The sequence below is a fragment of the Xiphias gladius genome, chromosome 16 (genome assembly GCF_016859285.1).
Source record: "Xiphias gladius isolate SHS-SW01 ecotype Sanya breed wild chromosome 16, ASM1685928v1, whole genome shotgun sequence".
NCBI lineage: Eukaryota > Metazoa > Chordata > Actinopteri > Istiophoriformes > Xiphiidae > Xiphias > Xiphias gladius.
In genome coordinates this window covers 9,189,012-9,205,820 of record NC_053415.1, presented here as the reverse complement: position 1 = coordinate 9,205,820, position 16,809 = coordinate 9,189,012, and the positions used below count along the sequence as shown (strand labels likewise).

Genomic DNA, 16,809 nt, shown 5'->3' with positions numbered 1-16,809 from the left:
TCAATCTTCTCAACTAACTCTTGGTAAAATAACTAAAGGCATATTTCCCAAAATGTTAAACTGTTCCTTCAACAATTTATAAATCTCATAAAATGAGCTACGTTGCTATACAACTCTTACCCATAGGCCATGTGTTCAGTAGTCAATTGATTGTACTACAAAAAGACTAGTAAATATATCATTAAAACTAGTCTGTCTCTATTATGTCCCTTGTTATTAGTCATTGCTCAATATTAGTATGGATTCATGTATTTTTTATCACTTTAAATTGTGCTAACCATATACTGCAGCACTTATTCACAAATATAATTATACTAGAGCTACAACTAGCTGTAAAATTCATCAAGGCATTAGTAGAGCCACCAGTGCTGTGGTGGCAGACAGATGTTATCAATAGCATTGTGATGCATGAACTATCAGGTATAATGCGATCAATTGTGGCCTGCCTTATCATTACGTTGGATGATAGGAATGTCAGTGTTAAGGGAGCATATATTATTCATGAGGGACTGTCACCAAGTTTATGGGCACAGAAAACACTGACCTGATTAAAAGTCAGAATCATCGCATCCTACCAGGCATTAATTGCTCATTTCCATAGATTATAAACCTAATTGCACCTTTTTTTGCCTGTGTTTTATCATCCTGTCACAATTGATCATGTGTATGTTTTTCAGGAAGGCAGAAGAGGGTCTAAATATATTAGCTAGTGGGAGAGTCTAATGAGTTTTGACGGGACAACTAAGAATGTGAGCGGGTTGAGGAAAAAGTCTTATGAAATTATCTGTGGTGGTTTTATTGGAATGTAGACAAGTTGTCCAATGTTGCTTCCTTAATTGGCTTGTCAGACTTACCAGTCAAGCATGTTGGGTTATTTTCGCACTTAGTCACAACGGTGTCTGGGCCAAGTTGCTAAGTGATGCAAACTACTGTAAGGAGCTCTGTGTTTTCACACAATGGCACTGCAGGCTGGAATAGCAGTGATATACTACTGACTACACGCCTCACTAAGCATGCCAGCATGATTCACAATACCACAGCCAATACTGTATGTATGAAAAACTGTTTAAGAAATGGTAGGAGATTTATATCCATTTTAAATACTTGCAGTTGTAAAAAGACATGGTAGATTTTGAGTGGAGTTGAGCTGAACTGAATTTGCAAAAATAATTCAACCTAGGGTGACCTGATAAGCCAATTGGTTAGGGCGCATTCCACATGAGTGTTTATGCCCTGAGTAGCTAGTCCCTTGTTCGGCCCATGGACAGCTGGACCATTTGCTGCATGTCATTCCCCTAATCTCTTTCCCCACACTTCCTGGTTGTCTTCACTGTCCCTATCAAGTAAAGGCATTACAACCCCTTGCCAAACATAACAGACCTTTTTCATCATGGTCACAATAATAAACATGCGGTTAAGGTTGTGGAACGGTTATAGTCTGGTTAGGTTTAAGTACCAAAACTAAAACCAAACTCCTTAAGGAAAAGGTTTGGGTTAAAATAAGTACTTCCTTAAGAATAAAGGACCTTTTTTTTCACGGTTTCAATAATAAACACATGTTTTCATGCTTTTCTGTTTGTTTTTTTATGAATAGTTCTGCTAAAATATGACAAATGAAAACATATACTTGGCAGGTTGAAACTCCTGACAGTCTAAATTCACCTTATTCAAATAAAATGCCCCATCTACATGCTCATTACAGTTGATTAAACCGACATCAAGTAATGTTCCAAAACCCAGTACCTTCATTTCTTTTCTTTAATGAATTGAATCGTGGACAGATGGAAAAACAGATAATTACATTGACAGAATAAGTCTGTCGCTCTGTTTATTGTTTTTTGTGCAAACATCTCAGTTTCCCCGTTTGATCATGGTCAAGTTTTGCTCCAAACAGAATATGCTTTTAGATATGTTTCTCTTTGGTTGACATTTAAATTTAGTAGACCTTGGAGAAATCAGCTGCTAATTGCTTGTCTGTCTGCACATTTAGTCTCAACACATTCAAGCTCCCTTTCCCAGCCGTTAGACAACTAATGATGGACACTTTATCTGTGCAATACTGAAACGTAGGAAGAAAGGCAGGAAGACATACTTCTCCCCTGGGAAAAATAAAATTTAAGCTTTTGACAGTCATGAAAAACTCTGGAGTAATTGAAATTCAAGTCTTTCGAGGTCAGGGTTTATTCAAAGCCTCCATAGTTCTACCCTCCAAAGATTCCCAATATCAAACAAAAAACAACATGAAGAATATATAAAAAACTAAGTTCAGTACACAGTTAAAATTAGATATTACAGTGAATTATCTGCATTTTAGCCACTCTTCTCTTACAGTATCTAAGGTCCCACAGGGGGAATGAGGAATATTAGTAGCCAAATAAAGAACATAACAGCAAAAAGGTCTAACTCACTACAAATACCACTTCACATTATTACTGGCATGCTCTTAGCTTTTTTCACATATAGTATACAGTAGAACTATCTGGATGCCATCTCTACACTTTCGGTTATGTTGTAGTGGTTGCACTGTTGAAGATAAGTAAAACAGTCCTCTCCTTAACTGGTCATTTGTTCCAACACCTTATAATGACCTACTGTATGTTACCCCAAAACACTATTGAATTTAGACCATTGTGTAAAGTTCAGTGCATATTTTTTTAATTTGTGAAAGAGCCTGTTCAATTTGAGAACTATTGACTGATTTTGTTACTTCCATTCTTATCTTAAGCTATCATAAGGGCAGTTTTCAAACAGGTCTCAGAATTCAGCCTTAAGGACAGCTAGTTCTCAGTCCTTTGTCCTTATCTTGCTGGACCTATCAGCAGCCTCTGACACAGTGAAACGCAGCATCCTGCTCTCTGTACTCTCCAATATGGACATCTTGGGCAAGGCACTTTCTTGGTTTGAATCCTATCTCCCTGGGATTTCCTCCAATGTGTCATGGCAAGGACATACGTCCTTACCCTATCCCATTCCCACAGGGGTGTCCCAAGGCTTGGTGCTGGGGTCCCTTCTCTTTGGAATATACACCACCTTCTTCGGTCCAATTAGCCGCTTGTAGGGGTTCTCATATTACTGCTACGCAGATGACACCCAATTAAACCTGTAATTCCCGGCAGATGACTCAGGTCTCAGCCTGTCTCTCAGACATGTCCACATGGATTAGGGAACACCACCTTCAAGTAAATCCCTCCAAGACTGAACCCTGAAACCTCATCTTTCACTACAGCCAAGGTCGTGAGAAACCTGGGTGTGATGTTTGATTATCCGCAATCCTTCTCTGACCTTGTTGCATCTGTCTCCCGGTCATGCTGCTTTGCTCGATACAACATAAGAAGAATGCCACCCAACTCTTGGTTCAGGCCATGGTTATCTCTCACCTCAACTATTGCAATGTCCTAGCAGGCCTCCCTTCACATACAGCGAAACTCTTACACGCATTCAGATCTGGCGACGCATCTGGTTTTCAATCAACCTAAAAGGCCACGTCACTCCACTGCTCATTGACCTCAACTGGCTACCAGTACATCGCATTAATCTAAATTAAATCACTAATGCTTGCCCACAGAGTGACTTCTGGGTCTCCACCCATCTACTTGAACTCAATCATACAGGCTTATCCTCCTTCTCGGCCACTGCTTCTCCAAGGAACGTCAACGGCCATTGCTATCCCTGCACACAAGGCAGTCATAGTCCAGACTGTCCTTTTTTTTGTCTCCCTGATGATGGAACAAGCTACCAAATGCTGTCAGACCAGGGGCATCCCTCTCTATCTTCAAGAAATCTCTTGAAGACTCATCTCTTCCCAGAGTAACTCCTCTCCTAACTCCTCTAACACCCTTACATGCCTAACTAGCAGAAGCTTTAGTGGTTTCTTTCACTTGTCCTTCACTTTGGATAAAAGCATGTGCGAAATGAGAAAATGTAAATGTAAATGTAAATTTAATTTACTAATTTATCACTTTGTATCATGGACACAAGAAAATCACAGTCCAGACTTAGGTTAAAGACCGAACTCAATACAGTTATTGTATAATATGTAAATAGTATATTTTAAAACTGAACCGCCATTCCTCCCACATATATTTTTACTACAGCTCCAATCAAAGCAATCTACATCTGGCCATGGAGGTGGGTTGTTAATGTTGTTATCTGCAACAGCTTTGGGTTCCTGTGGAGCTTTTTCTGTGAAGACTTTCCAATAGTATTTTAGATTATTTTACAGGTCTGTGGGGAGAGCAATGGGAGTCTGAGCTGTTGTGGCAGGAAAGTTCAGACTGACTGTGGAGAGTATAGTACCTCCATACGCACATTTCTTGGTTTCAGTCATTTTTCTAAAAGTGCAGAAAATATTTGACAGGGTGAGACAAGCAGAGAGGAGGCAGAGAAAGGAGAGGTAGGAATGTCATATCTGCAGAGATGAAAGGATTGTTTACAATAATCTGATAAACTGTCATAAACAGGAAACATCTGTGATGTTTGTGGATGCTCAATTTGTAATCATACAATACATTAGTCGACTGAGCTTTCTTTACCTACGAAGGTCTTGTTGATTTTAAGGAGCTCTCTGGGCTCATCAAAGATGTTGGAGCTAGGGTTCAGAGTTATATATGGATAACAGAATGTCTAGATAAGAGGTGGATAAGATGAACAAAAGTGAAAGACTAGCTCTGTCTATAATCCAGCTCATCTTGCCTTACCCTGTCTCATTTTTTGTGGAAAGGCATTTTTAATTGGAAGGAACTCACAAAGTCAGTCAGTCAGTCAGTGCCTATTGCCCTGGTCTAGTTTCGCAGCGTCTCCATTTAAAGCAGAAGTTCTTTCTCATTCGCTTAAAACCTGCTATAACCCTTATTTAACGCATGAGTACATCCATACAGCATTTGCAGCTTTGGACATTAACCTCTGACATTATTAGCTTCGTTGTGTAAGAAAAACTTTTAAACTCTTTTCTGGCTTTTTTATTGAATAACTTATTTTAATTGTGTTTATTGTTTGTTGTGTATTTTTTTTTCACTTTTGTTTTGATGAGATGAAGTTTTATTCAATTGTACACATACAGCTTATCTTCTCATGATGAAATGGGGCTCACATAATGTATGTTGAGTGATGCTGTCCTAACAATTCACAAAGCCTAAGTTCTAAATGGGGAATCCTGACCAAGCTGCTGGTGAAAGAATTGTTGAGATGTGTTTTGTGTGTTTAAACCTGTAAATAGGCACCTTGTTGTTGATTATCTTTTACAGTACATACAATTACCCAACTGTCATTGATCCTTGATGGCTCAAGCTTGTGGAAAAGGCCGATATGGCCAGGCTTTCTTGGCTGAAGAGTTTGCTAATCAACCAATAGATGTTGCTCAATTTGTAGCATGCTTTTATGTTTTGAACACAAGAATTGCTTAGATTTTTTTAAATGATTCAGTTGACTATCAATGTATTAAGTCTCTTAGAGCACAGATTTACAAATGCTCCCAGTGTGCAGCTGCTTTGAATGCAGATATTAAAAGAATGGTTGAAAAACAAACCTTTAGCCATGACAATCTCATGAAGTTGTCTGAGAAAAGTCTACGCCTGTAAAGACTCAGAGATAGCACTTTTTCAGCAAAGTTTATTTGTTAGGGATTTAAATTATTATCTATGGCTGCGCAATCAATCAGAAAACATTCTCACTTAAACAACAGCTTTTATTGCAAATACATGGGGTAATTCCTAAAACTACTCAGGCATTGATGAAATGGAATAGACTTGCACAGGGATGTAAAGGACATTTTTGGGGTGAATGATACAGAGGGATCTACCCATGGGAAAAGAAAGTGCATGAATCTGGTGCATGACACAGTCTGGACATATTTTCTGTGCTTTTATGTTTATCCTTCTCCTCATCTGTTTCCTGTCAACTGAGGTCCACTTCAGGTTCTGTAGATAAGAGACACAGTCCTCAAAGAGCACAGAAAACATTAGAGGACTTATATAATATGTGCTGATTTCTGCTTATCAGAAGTCTACTGTAGTTATTATACATTATTACACGTCATTTCATCTATTAATTTTTATGTGTTATCATGGGGTTGCATTTAAGTAGTATGCCACATTCAGGGGCAAATTAAGAAGGGAAATGACATGGCGTGAAATGATATGCAAAAAGCAGAAAATGTGTAGTGATAACATGCGAAATGACTTAAGGCAAATGCTGTGTTATTCATATGCCATTTGGTGAGACCAGGCTTTTCATTTTTAAGTTAAATACAACATGGATAACTGCATTTGTAAAGCTTTCAGTGAAATCACATTACAATTAATATAACATTGTATAATCTTTCTGTTATAGACATTTACCTGTTAATACACGATGTGTGCCGATTGGCTGTCAGCTCTGGTTGGATGATTGCATTATTGTCAAGGTGTAATTTTGCAATTCTTTTAGCACATAATCATAATCAGTATATAGCAATTGAATTTGAGATTTTTTAGCCCTCAGTTAAGTTATAGATATGTAGGTAGATTTGGACCCTTTTCTTCTTAACTTTGAATTCTCTTGCTTTTTTATATCAACATACTTTTTTTTTACCCTACTAGATGTTTTAAATTTTTTCCCTCATATTAATACATTTTTTAAAATAAGTTTTTTCAAGTAAACACTGTCAAGACCTTTAAATGTTTTGAAGAAGGAAATGTTATTGTGTAAATGTTAGCTGTATAAGTGCTGTGTTGGCCTAAACCATTGGCTTTTTGCCCCAGGCTTAGTAAAGTTGTTTTGACAGCTCCCACAATTCTCACTCGCTGCACAGTCACCACCATACACACCGGAGTTAGTCCCATTTCCCAAACTAACTACCAACCACGGCGCACACTGATTCAAACATTCCGGGTGCAGCTGTGACTGACAGCTGACATGACACATTTGACCCCTTATAGATGCATACTGGCTAAACTCTCCCTACCTACAGATAGTCTGACATTTCTGAACCTGACAATAATCAAGCAGTATGGTTACTGTCGGCCTGAGCTCTCTCTGCACGACTGGTCAGCAAAATTCAGGTTATGGTGAACTCAGGAAAGCAGCCCTAAACCTTGCTGTGTGACTGTGTGAACAATGAAATTCTGAAGTTATGAAGTTCTAAAGTTGTTATTCTATCAGTGATTGACACATGAATACAGCAAAAACATTAATTAGTGACACATCCTAGTTTGTCAGAAGCAGAGGCCACTTTAACGTTCACAGTGATTTTGTTCAATTTGCCTGGTTGCTTTTGCCCACCAGCTTTGTCTTAAAAGCTGCCTGCACAGAGTGGATGTGATTATAAAGTTTTAAGCAAAGGTGAGGACTTCCTTTTTTTTTTTTTTTATCTATATCTACCTGAATAATAACAATGAAGAAGATTAATAGGTGGGTGGGCGAGCAGAATACAAATCATGTTGAAATTGCATGCAGGAGGCAGTGATATTATATCGGAGTAAGAGCCCCAACTACAGATTTCTATATTAATAATGCAAAAGGACCCCTTAGGGCAGCCATCTATTTGCAGAGTCCCCCCCCACATGTAGTCTCACACATACACTCATACACACTCACACACATACACTAGATGTCTTTTGGGTCATGTTCATCATACAATTTGTCTTAAGGCAGTGTTTCCAGGCAAGGCTTTGTCAATTTTTGTTATTTTAGTTTACTAACATATTATTCCTGTGTGATTTGATTTTCTAGAAGAACAACTGTTGAAGATTTTGCACTGTTTGTAAAGGGATAGAAAATAGAAAAATACTTCGACCTCTGACAATAGTAAATCTACATCATGATATCCCACTTTTCTGTATTATGGGATATCATTCTATAATATATATATATATATATATATATATATAATATATATTATTTGCAGTTCCCATGTAAAGATTTTAAACATTGTCTTGCTGTATCTCATTGTCCGTTTTCACATTCCAAGTGCAAAATAGGTCTCTTATATCTAAGACATTTACACAGGAACTGTATAAATGGTAAACATACAGTACTTAGTGTCCAACCCCCTGAATGTTTGTCATAAAGGTTGATTCAAAGCACCTATGGCACAAACCCTGATTCATTTTATGCTGACTTTGTAATTACCTGGGTAGGAACCATGGTGAACCCAGATAATGAACTCCCACACAGCTTAAAATCTTACAGTCAGTTCAAAACGGTTACGTAAATTATCCGTACAATTCCTATTCAAGTGCTGCAGCCTCCATATCTCTGCAAAGTTCAGTGCATTTAGAGATATATAAATCTAAAAAATTCTTCCCGGTCCCCCCGAAGGTTTTTAAAAAATATAGTTCTATATGTTATTTTACTGTGCTTTGCAATACTAACTCAATCATCAAGTCCCTTCACCTGTCCCATACTACAGACACATTGCCAATGCTGAGAATGACAAAGTTTCACTTACACCAAATTTTTACCAGCCGCGACAGCATGGGTGGTACTGCATTCACCTTATGAGTCAATGTGCGTGCTTGCGTGTGTGTGATCAGGGCACAATGTGGTCCTGGAGACACCTACTGTAGCGGAATACCACAGTGGCAGTTTTGAGTACTTAGGCAGGTGTTTATATGTCTGTCTGTCTATGGACAGATTTTGCCATCATGATAGCGCCACAACCATGCAAGACACAGTCACGGAACTTTACAGGTTTGTAGTTGAGATCAAAATAAAGGCCGAGTTCCACAATGGGCAGGGTCTGACCTATGAATACTGAATACTCATGTAATAATGTAGTAATGACTACTGAGTGATCATGGGTCGAAAGGTCAACATACTGACGGGTGTCGTGGCAAGTGTGATTTCAGTGCAAGATGGTCTCTAGTTGTGTATTGATTTTTTTTGGTTAACTTCAGCCGAAGAACTCGCCATCCATTTGCATCTGCACCAATGAAATTAATAATGCATCCCATACAGCAGGCTGTGGGACTTTACCATTACTCTGAGCAGACTAACATCTCCTCCAACATACACACTGTCACTTTGATGGCTGAAAAACTCTGATGCTTTGACTTTATGGGCGAAAGATTTTTAAACTCCCCAAGGGTGTCTTTCACATCTATCGGATGAGACGATACCTCGATTGCCTCGATAGACGATTGCTCTCTTCACTGCCCTCCTCTGCATCAAGGGTATTCGCGTGGAGAAGAAAAAAAAAGACAAACTGAAAACAAATCTGCCCTGGGGTTGTTATTGTTAAACCATATTCCGTGATGTAGTGGCGGAGTTCTGCCAAGTTAATGATACTGCTGTTTGTGAGTGTATATCCGAAAACAATGCTTTGACTGCTGCTGGCCTTGTTTTGACATCAGGATGGTATCCCTGTTTCTGAGATTGATCTCTCTCTCTTAGACAGAGAGACATTAGAGAAATCTGTGGCAATCTACTACTTCTGGGCAGGGTTCAACAAAAAAGTACAAGAAATTATTTTTTACCAAGAGTATAATTCAGTCATTAACATTCATATGAGGATATATTTCTGTAATTTTAGTTTGTAATCACACAACAAAAGAGTCATTATCATGTGCAGTAAAAAGAAAAGGCTCTGTCTTTGTTAGTTCACTCCTAAAAGAAGTGTTAAATGGGAGCTGTGATAAATATTTCATAACATGGATCCAATTTGATGGCTGAAGGATGGTTTTTAAAACTAGCTTAGAATACCAATGGGAAGGCCTGCTACTAGTTACAACCACGTAGGCATCTTATGTTCCATGTGTTTACATGCCAGGTCTGATTACATTCATACCTGGCAATAACAAGTGTCAACAGTGTCAACGATGAGATCCACTCGGAATCTTTTCCCATGTCACAGCTGCGCAGCTCATCAGGTACACATTCCTCTCTCCCCGCGGAAGAACACGCAGACTTTACAGAAAATGGTAAACAACTGAACCACTACAAAAATGAGACAAGCAGAGCATGTCAAAGTTGCTGACCACATAGTTCAAGTTGTTGTAGTCTGATTGAACTGCATTTACACTTACATTCCGTGTGATCAGACTGAAAACCTGCTCACCTCTGGAGGTGGTTTGGATATTTGGATTACAAATAGGGTGTCCTCTTGGTTGCATTTGATATCTGCATTTTTAATGTGTACGAGAACTGTCTTGTAATCTTGTAATCTGATCAGACAAGATGTATGATAGTAATGCTTGTTACAAATAGGGTCATATTTCCTTTATGCTTCTCATTTACATTTGTCATTTCATGCATGTCCCTTATCTGGATTTGGATTTAAATCCAATCTTGATGTGTGTTGGTTCCAAGATACAAGAGGTGCACTGGGTTTTAGGATCTTGATTCTAGAGATTAGTTTGAACCCTTAAGGCTGCTGTCTCCTTTTCAGTTTTATTATCTTAACTTGTCTTCCTCAGGGGAAGATGTGCCCATCACCCACTGTGCAGACAACCCTCCACCCACAGAAGCGATCTGCGAGGTGGCCTGTACTGCAGACTGTGTGGTTGGCTCCTGGTCCTCCTGGTCTCCGTGCTCACACAGCTGTGCCACTAAGACCTCAGAGGGCCGACAGAGCCGCACTCGCACTGTGTTGGCTATCCCAGGGAAAGGTAATGCCACAGTTCCTCTGACTTCTTTGGCTTTCGCCCAATGTTAACAAATTGTTATCGTTGCTGTTTGTTGCTTGGTGTTTTTGTACAGAACTTCAGATATCAGTTTTCAGTCTAACAAAATGTCACAACTGGTGTGTTTTATTTTCTTCACATTTCCTGTTGATGAAGCAGGGCTTTTTGTAGGTAGCATTGATGGAAACACTTCACATTATAGCTGTCTGAGTGTAATTTTGTTATATACAGGGTTCTAATTAAATATTAGAAATTACATTACAAAATTACAAATAAACAAATTTTGATGGAATGGAGGGCAAGAGGTTCAGGAGAACAGAAATTAATTACATTGTAAGTGTTTTTTTATAGTAATGTAGAAACCAGGTTTTGACAAGGAAGAAGGATGAATAAAAATATCTGTAGTTCTGCTGCATTGATTTTGACACTCTTTCTTCATCTGTCCATCAATGTTATTGCAATGCTAAATTGGCAAAGTACTCTCTTAAATTTCAGCATATTTACAAAACTGCTGTGGTACAGTAAATAGGAAAACAAATTGCATTACGATGCTTTTCAAGCTGGAGGACTGCATGATATATTATATTAATATTGTCACTGGAAATCAAAACTAAGAAACCGATAGACTAGCTTAAATCTCAATTTAGCAAATACTTTGGCTGTTATTTCTGTAAATTTCAGTCTTATTTGGACATTTTTCATCTCAACCACATTTGAGGTTTGAGTTGACCATCCATTATCGAGTGCTCTTTCTCTGGTCAGTATTCTTCTACATACTCCAAGTGTTGTGTTTTTAAGTCAGACTGCAGAGCCTTGGCAGCCAGCTACTACCCATTAATCCCTGTGACCAAATGCATATCTGCAATAACAGCTGATGAAAGAATCTCACAGTTTAAACCAGGTTCCACACTGTTTTTTTATTACAAGTTTTCTGCATATCTGCTTCCTGACAGAGGTGCTGAGTGCAGGTGTGTGTGTGTGTGTGTGTGTGTGTGTCTATATTTGTGTTCATATGCCTGCATGTTGGTATGGGTGTGTGACAGTATGGAAAGGGTGGGAAATGCAAAACAGACTGGAAGGTGCAGGTGTTTATTTGATTGTGATATCTGTGAGTTCCAGTGCACTTTATGGCACTTAACCAGTCACCAGATGACACCTATGATCCTGCCCAAATTGAACTGTCCCTTGTTCTACTTCCATTTAGATAGGACAGTCCCTGCACTGATTAAGTATATTGTCTCTCAGAAGCATGGACGTGTATGTATGTATATATATATATATATATATATACACACATACGTGTGTGTGTGTGTGTGTGTGTACACAACATGAAGCCACAACATTTAAACCAGTAACTGGTTTTAATGTCATGGCCGATCGGAGTGTGTAACTCTGTTTGCCAGTGTACAAGTAAGTTTGTGTGTGTTTTACAGTAAATGAACATTTCTAAAGGGAAAAGCTTGATATGATTTGATTTGATATTTTGTCATTGAACAATATATGCATAATGTCCCCGCAAAAACATACACAATAGATGAAGACACGGATCTAAAATTACACTTTAGGACTAAAATATGGGTAAATAGCCAAACACTAGAAGAAGACACAGTATAAAAACACAAAGTTATGACTTTCCATTGTAATCCTGTGCTTTTTGGGTACATATTTGCCATTAATATAAACTAAATACAATCAGATCTAATACATTGAATTAGTAGTGTCACCTGCCTGCAAATATAGAGGATGCAGGCATGTACAAAATTTTAAAAAACTAAAATTTGCTACTGTGGTATTATCTTTGCTATTGTAACTATTTTGCTATCGTAGCTTACTGTAACCATACACACAGTTTCGGTAGGTGGAAGCTTTCACAGATTTCCTGCTTTCAATGTTGCACTTTCATTGAAGTTGAATATAGAGCTGTACAGTGGCTGTCCACATAATGACTAACTATATGACAACCAGAGCACAGGGAAGACGGACTGGAAAAGACTGTTGTGGTGTGGCTGTGGGCAGTGTTTGAATTGGCCTGTGAATTCTGTTACATTGATTATGCTATAACTTTTAATTTGTAATCAAAATTCTACAAGTTAGAACTTGTAAGTGTCTGCTCAGATGACCAGAACAAACATTTGTTTTATTGCTAAGCTGCCGGCAGTCAATGGTGAATATTAGCATTTGACTTCCAGTGACTATCTACAGGTTTTACTTGAGGTGCAATTTATTTCAGTTTTTTTGCAAATCACACATACTCTGCTTTATAATGTTGCTTTGTTGGACTAACATTTGTTTTAGCTTGCTCATAAGCATCTAAACACATTACAGGCAGATGTACTCACACACACTGAAAAACTGAACTATATCCCCTCAGCTTTTTTTCAGAGTGCTAAGTTTTACATTATATTCCTCAAGTCTTTGATTCTATGGCTCTTTCTTTTATTTTGTTGGCCAGAAGGGAAGGAGTGTCCAACAGCTCCAGCACTGGAGGAGTGGAGAGTCTGTAATGACCATCCTTGCGTGGTGTTCTACTGGGAGGCCTCAGCGTGGGGTCCCTGTGTTGAGGATACCTCCATGGATCTCAATGGAACCAACCTCTGGAATGGGACCCCTGCCTGTGCTGCGGGTGTCCAAATCCGCAAAGTCAGCTGCATTAAGATGAACGTAGGACCTGTTATAAGTAAAAGGTAAGCTCTCTGACGCGGCATCAGTTTTCATGTATATATATTAGAGTGGTAATGCAATGTGTATTGCAGTTCTGTAATTTGCTATTCAATGTTACGTTTCTTTGTTATATCACTTTATTTTTTTGATATTGGTCTGCGCATATATGCTGTACATGTCCATACATGTTAAGATTTTCATTGATTTTCTATATCATAAGTGATTTGTTTTTTAGGACAGCACCATGTCATTACAGTTTAATGTGAAGGTATGTTTTTCAAAGTATTTTGTGAGATGAATAAATAAGTTGCCTCCTTCCTTTTTCCTGTTCACCTCTGGATAGCATTGAGCCAGATGTGTCCACATGTTGGTTGCATTACTGTAACACCTGACTTTTCCATGCGAGAATTTAGTGTCAGTTTTTGCTTTGTATTTTCACATATGAAAACCTTGCATCCGCTGGAGGGGTGATTCTAAAATCTCCACAGTTGTATCAGCATACTCCAGTAATTTGACCTCTATACACTTGCTCATAAACAAACGAAGTAAAAGCGTTGTTTCAGCACAACACTAAATATTTTTCCCTATTTTTCTAAACATAGAAAAATGTCTCAGTGTCTCAGATACACTAACTAAAATGTCTATGCTTGACTCATTTTGCCAGTATAAAAATATCACTTTTTGACAGAATATTTTTTCCTCCTATCTGACACTGCTGCTTTGCTTAGTTTTAGATACCAGAAAATGGGTCCCAAGAGAAATGAATGGTAAATTATAGTTGACGAGTAAAAGATCTGGCGGAGGAGTTGAGAAGTGATCATGTTTCTCTTACAGAAAAATCATTTAAGAACGCAGTTTCCAAAAGTGTCTTACATGACGTTTTCTAGTGTTTGCTTTTACTTACTGACAAATGACCCAGAGGACTTGATGCACTGTGAAATTACATCCCCAGAGCTTTGCACATTAAGCTCTTCTTTTGTGCTTTCTGCCTCTGTTTAGGGTTTTTTTTTTCCTTTGTCAACCTGAGATTAATTTTGCTTATGCTCCAAAATTATCTACTGTTCTTTCAGCAATATAATATCAAACACTGCAAAGGGCTTCTGTGCTGTCATAGTAATGATGTTACAGCCCACACCAGGAAGACAGATTTATAAATAATTCACAAAGTTTGCCCTTCTTTAGCTCAATATATTATTGACAGGGCCATAAAATGGATTATGGAGAGGCTTTTTTTCTTATGCCCGTTCTATATTCCACCACAGAGGCTTTAATGAAAACTGTCATTTCTGCTCCACCAACAGATCTTGCCTGTACAGTATACTGTGAGTTCAATCACTTCTTTAAGTGTTCATTTAATGGAACAGCACCTAACACATAGCCCTGCATGTTGCTATTCATCGTAGTTGATTTTGACTCTCAGTAAAAAGTGAGTTAGTGTGTTTATGTGGCAAAGTTGGGCATTCCTGTCTGGGAGACTTCATCAGGATTTGATTATGTCCATATAGAACAATGCAGATTTCTAAAATCAATACACTGAAGACACATTCAGTATGCTATGGTATCATATTTCCGAGACTGAAAAAGGACAAAATCAGGCTGGATAGGGGTGTTCAGACTTGTCCATTTCTTTTGCTTCAGCCCATTTATCTTAAACTTGAAATTGAAATTGAAATATAGGAAGGTCCTTTATACAAATCATTCCTATCTGAGGAGCAGCTGCCCCCTGAATATATTTGATGTTGGGCTTTTTGAGAATGGTAACTTCAGCAAGCAAACATCTGTATATTTCATGCTTAGCAGTAATCTCCACTGTGAGCAGTGGCTCAAAAAAAGGTTAGTGGGTCTTTCTCGGTATTAGTACCGGAGCCTTCACGATTGATTTTTAGTCTGGTCCCTTGTAACAGATTAAAGATAAAATATTCATTTACAAACAAAAGCAGTGGTAATTATAGTGTAACCTCTAATAATCTGTATTATATATGGGTACCAAATTATCTTTTTGTATATACACATATACTGAAATGATAGTGAAGAAGATATTACACTTAAAAAGCCAAACAATCTTGCCATTATTATTTGATATTTAGTTTTTAATCATTTTTTTGTTGTTGCTAATAACTATGTTTTGAGTAGGCAAAGCACACTACTGAGCCCTGGGCTGTAACAGCACATCCAAATAAAAACTCACTCACACATTAATATTTAGTGTTAAATATTAAGTATTTAAATCAGTTGGAATTGTTTCAAATTGATTACTTGCGCATTTGATTGCAATTTTGAAGAGATAATCAGTAATGTGTGAGAGGGAGACATTTAATGTCCCCAGCCATGTCACAGTTGAACACCGTGGCCTTGACTGTAAATCTGACTCCCTCATTCTGACGTACATGTTCCCCCTGCTGCTCTGTTGCATTGCCATGCCCTCTGGCATACATCACCGCAAAGATGCAGAGAGAAGAGGAGGTATAAAGCTGGGGAAGGATGACTTTTATGTATCTTGCCTCCTTATGCTTTGACATACTTTGATCTCGTTCCTGTACGTGCTGGCTTTCTGCAGTTGGTAGGATGGAGCACCATGCTGGGTCTCTAGTGAGACCTGGATCTGGTTATTGGGCAAGGGAAGTCACTCACTCTGAAAAGAAAATGGAATTTCTATCTGTGTGTCTGTGTGTTTGTGTGTGTGTGTGTGTGTGTGTGTTTGTGTGTGTGTGTGTGTGTGTGTGTGTGTGTGCGTGCGTGTGCGCCTGTGTGTGGGTAGGGGGGTGGGCTGGGGTGATGAAGACATCAAAGCTGAGGACTTATTCTATAAAGCTGCATTAATACGATCCACTTCAAGGTTGCATGATACACAAAATACAGCACAGCCAAAGGGCTTGTTACAGATAAGTTACTTCAGATATCTAGTAGGGTAAATAGAGACGAAATACATGATTATTTTATAATTACTTTCTATTTAAAAAAAAAAAAATAGGTAAAAGTTGGTAAAATTCTCCTTAAAACCTGGTGATGGTGTCCTTGGTGTGGCAGGAATGATTCATTGGTAGATTGGTAGAACTGTTTCCATATTCACACTTTTCTCAGGTTTAATTAGCAGCCATGCTGTGTATCGATTGATTGATTCTTCTCCCAGAACACTCGGCCCCCTGGATAGAATTAAAAGACTACTGTAGCTGTTAATGCATGTATACAGGGAGATTAATGCATGCCCCTGGTTCTTTAAACTGATCCTAATTTTTTTTTTACTACTCATAGCTATGCAGTACTGGTAAGAAATCCAGTAGTTGCAACTTTATTATGATATCATTCCACAAAAACAAGTACACTAATAAATTAGATAATGGATATTGTTACTGATTAATAATGCATATCAGTAATTCTTAAAGCTGCATTAATTGATTTTTTTGGCAACCTAGAGGTAATACAACAGGTTGAAAAAACAGCATTGAAATCTTATACAGTAGAATGTAATAGTGGGAGAATTTTTCTTTTATTAGAGCACTTGGTACCCTTGAAATCAACTGAATGTGTGAGAAAACTGTACATTTTTAAA

The 16,809-nt window shown here is 38.2% G+C and overlaps 1 protein-coding gene across 1 annotated transcript in view; it reads left to right on the top strand.

The window, feature by feature from the left end:
* The window catches only part of thsd7ba (thrombospondin, type I, domain containing 7Ba), a 167,720-nt gene that overhangs the window by 90,006 nt on the left and 60,905 nt on the right, over window positions 1-16,809 (top strand). The window contains exons 9-10 of the mRNA XM_040149288.1: window positions 10,392-10,583; window positions 13,051-13,282. Of these exons, the coding sequence (XP_040005222.1) occupies window positions 10,392-10,583; window positions 13,051-13,282 (424 nt within the window). The remainder of the gene's footprint in view (window positions 1-10,391; window positions 10,584-13,050; window positions 13,283-16,809) is intronic.